A 3,907-nucleotide genomic window follows, 5' to 3' on the forward strand; every position below is an offset into this window, starting at 1 on the left:
TTTTGTAACATAGGTACAACATACTCTTAAAATTTTAAATTATGTGTAATCATGTGTTTTAAATTTTAATCATGTGTCAAATATATTCAAATTTTCACGCTTTTTGACATTTATTTTTTTCAAGTTTTACTTAAGGGATGTGATTCATATTTTCTTCCTACAAATAAAGAAAAAATATAGATGAAAAATAAAGTTGTAATGAGTTCATTTATTTTTATATTTTGAACCAAAATGTACTATTTTTCCATTTTTTTAAATTGTGTAAACAAAAGACTTTTTTTCTTTTTTTCTTCTTACATATATAAAAAGAAAATTAAATATTTTTTCGCTCAAAACAACCACAAATTCCATCTACATTTAGTAACAAAAATCTTATTTAATACGTAAAATTATAAACACATATTTATATGATTTGTTTTTTTAGTCCAATTATTTCAATTTTTAATTTATTTGAATTTTTATCCAGAAATTATTATTATAATAATTTTAGAAAACATTTCAAATGAAAGCAGTAGTTTAATTTTGAGAACTAAATTTTTTTAAAAAAAATCTTATGTATTGTTTGTTAATCAAACATTTATTTTAAATAAATAATAAATATTAATGTCGATTTTTCAATTTTATTTTAATTTCACGTGTAAAAAAAATGGAAAAAACATGAAGACTCTCCATTTACCCATTTTTTAACCCAATGCTTTTACACTATGGGCCAAACAACCTCTTCAAGTTTAGAGAAGTGTGGTATATGTAAATTTTTTAGCTCTAACATGGTTGCCTCTACTTTCTAATTCTAAATTAATTAATAAATTATATCCCTTTACTTCTGGACGTATTGGACGTAGCTATAATACACGTTAGTGTTTAAATCACTAGAAGAAATTTGGTCTTTAATTTCTGTTTAAACTTAGATATATTTTTTTGTAAAGAAATAATTTTACAAAAAAAAAATAATAATAAATGATAGTTTTAATGTTGGTTTTAAATCGACATTAATTCTTTATGTTACGGACGTTAAACATCCGCATTTTAAAAACTGACATTAAACATCCATTTTTATTTTTCCCAACCGACGTCAAATACCATATTTCTTCTAGTGAATCTTCGTATTGGTTCTCATTACTTTATGTTTTATGTTTTTTTTATTTGTCGATTCTTTAATATTAAAAGTGTACATAAATCTCTTTGCACCATCGTCTTGACAACACTAGTTTTAAATCGATAAAGGTATATAACATAGTGAATCTCGATATTGTCTGACATTTGAGTGAAGCGAATACAAACTTGATTTCTATCTTTCTTGTTGCCTAGAAGTTTAGACTACTTGTCATGTATTTCCTTCGTCACGTGTTAAAGCTTTACCTTTAAATTTAGGGTAGATTTGAATTTACTAGAGAAAAAATGTTTTTCGAAAATAATAGTTAATTTTATTTAAACTATTTTAATTAAAACGATTTAAAAAGTTATTGTGTGGATGCAGTTGTCAAACACTTTAATTTTTTTTAAATGACTTGTTTCAAAATTAAACACACTTGAAAAGTTAAAGTCGAACGACACCCTTAATATATTTGTAATTAAAAGGACTAAAGCTATATATTGATTAATTCATTTTCTCCTAACACCTAAAAACTTACACCCTTTTTAATTTTTAAAATCTAAAAAGATTACATAGAAAAGTTAGAAGGTTACCCCTCAAAAAAAAGAAAAAGAAAAAATCTCATGACAGTGAAGAGTGAGCACAAGCATTACATAATATCATTATATCAGGTGATGATCCTCCAAACTCCATAAGTTTTCAACCATTGAATCTTCCATCAGCCAATCAGGTGCTGCCATGTGGACATCACAATCTTCAATTTCCCAAGCACCCAATGAACAAACTGGCTCTTGTTTTTGCTTCTGCATCTCCACCATGTTCAACCTCCAAGCTTCCTCAAATTCATCACAAGAATTTGGTGGGGGTTGTGAGATTTCAGGCCATTGGCTGACTGAACATGGCACCCGAAGAGGAGCGGCATCACCCATGTGGTCGTTGAACGGATGAATGGCAGTTTCAAACGAGTTCGGTGATGTTGTGTTTTGAAGAGCTGATGGAGGAGGAAAATTGAGGGAGAAGTTAGAGGATTGGTCCATGGCTTCTAGCATACTCAAATGATGAATTGCATCCAAAAATCTCTTGCTGTTTGCCTCAACTTTAAGCTGGCGTAACTGTTTTTGAACTCTTGTCCTCCAATAGTTCTTGATTTCGTTATCCGTTCTTCCGGGTAGATGTTGTGCAATTTTTGACCACCTGCGAATCATTGGAAATGAGTTTGAAATTGACTTTTTCGAAAGAAGTGTTATTAAAAGAAAGCACATTTACTAGAATTGCTTTTGAAAACTAAACTCTCTCTATGTTTTGTATGTTTGGAAGTGGTTTTAAAAATGTAAAAAATGTTAGAATCACATTTTTGTCATATTCAAAATTACTTTGAAACATGTTTTGAAGCATTCTAAGATGATCTATTTTTAAATGATATACAGTTGCATTTGAAATTGTCAAATCAAATATTAAATCGATTTTCAATAGTGACATGTTTCAAAATTATTTTTATAATAACAATAGTGATTTTATATAAACATTTATTTTGAATGCACATTTTTAAACACTTAAAAAGTCAATTATTAAACATATATTTTTTCTAAGTGCTAATTTTTTTTATAAATGTATTTGTTTTTATTCTCTAAAATTCTTAATTATTCAGTTGACTTTTAATTTTCATTTTTAATCATGGTTTATAATAATAAACACACGAAAAAAAATCAATTTTGAGATATTAAAACCATGTTTCATGCCATTTTTTTATATAAAAATTTGATTTTAACCATTTTCAAAATCACATTCAAACATGTTCATACATGTATCATGGAAATATATACCTATTACCCCACTTGGAGTGGAGTTCGAGGATGAGGAGTTGTTCTTGAAGAGTGAGGTTCCCACGCTTAACGTCGGGTTTCAAGTAATTCAACCATCTGAGTCTACAACTTTTTCCTGTTCTCTTGAGTCCTAAAACAACAAATGTTTGAAAAAAAAAGGATAAAACATAAGTAAAATTAAAGGGAAAATAGAAGGGTTGAGGAAAATACCAGCTTGTTTAGCCAATATATTCCATTGGCCTTCTCCATGAACAGCAATATAACGAATCAACAATGTGTCTTCTTCAATAGTCCATGGCCCTCTCCTTAGTTCACTAATCTCTTCCTCGCTTGCCTTTTTATAATTTTCACTTTTAATCGACAAATTTGCCATAGAGATCATAAAATCTATAAAGAGAAAGAGGATATTATAAATAGATATTATTGTTGAGAGATATGTGAAAATAAACAAATGGAATAGCAAAGGATTTTATAGAGGGAAAAGAATGAGAAAACATCTAAATAAAAAGCCATTAGAGAGAGATGAATCAATTGAAAAACAATTTAGCAATATTGTCAATGGAAAAAAAAGGCTAGTTTTGTTGCTATTTTTGCACATTGCGTGGAAGTTGGAATTTTCTGAAATGGGGAAATGTGAGCTAATTATTCAACTTTGATTTTGGTTCTTTGAGACAACCTTTTTGTTAAAATCAATGAACATTGAACCTAGTCAAGACATATCCTTAGCTTCTCTCTCCCCCTCTTGTCTTAGAATTCATGTCTATTCTCATTTAAATTTCCTATTCAATTATCAACAAATTATTTAGTTTTCATTTCAAATCATCACAATGGTTTGTGACGTTCTTCAAGTAAGAAAATTATTAGGGTGTGTTCTATGAAATGGGTTTTGTTGTATGGTTCTTTTTTTTCTTTTCTTGAATAATTATTGGTAGGAAAAAAGATGGATTTGAAAAAGTATTGGGTGGGACGAGCATGAGAATGATTTTTGGAA

The 3,907-nt window shown here is 28.4% G+C and overlaps 1 protein-coding gene across 1 annotated transcript; it reads right to left on the minus strand.

Moving 5' to 3' along the window:
- Window positions 1–1,537: 1,537 nt before the first annotated feature.
- On the minus strand, window positions 1,538–3,391 carry LOC101220321 (transcription factor MYB24). Its single transcript, XM_004150986.3, has 3 exons — window positions 3,127–3,391; window positions 2,917–3,046; window positions 1,538–2,287 (listed from the first exon to the last, which is right to left on the minus strand). Exons 1-3 carry the CDS (start codon window positions 3,296–3,298, stop codon window positions 1,756–1,758), a joined length of 834 nt encoding a protein of 277 aa, XP_004151034.2. The 5' UTR covers window positions 3,299–3,391; the 3' UTR covers window positions 1,538–1,755.
- Window positions 3,392–3,907: the final 516 nt, after the last annotated feature.

The sequence above is a fragment of the Cucumis sativus genome, chromosome 1, assembly GCF_000004075.3.
Source record: "Cucumis sativus cultivar 9930 chromosome 1, Cucumber_9930_V3, whole genome shotgun sequence".
NCBI classification, from domain to species: domain Eukaryota; kingdom Viridiplantae; phylum Streptophyta; class Magnoliopsida; order Cucurbitales; family Cucurbitaceae; genus Cucumis; species Cucumis sativus.

Bases quoted from the DNA above. Each gene is read 5' to 3' on its own strand.
- LOC101220321 (XM_004150986.3), bottom strand. From the start codon at position 3,298: ATGATCTCTATGGCAAATTTGTCGATTAAAAGTGAAAATTATAAAAAG. The intron at 3,047-3,126 runs GTATTTTCCTCA...TTGTTGTTTTAG, and splicing joins TATATTGGCTAAACAAGCTG to GACTCAAGAGAACAGGAAAA. The intron at 2,288-2,916 runs GTATATATTTCC...AATGATTCGCAG, and splicing joins CACTCCAAGTGGGGTAATAG to GTGGTCAAAAATTGCACAAC.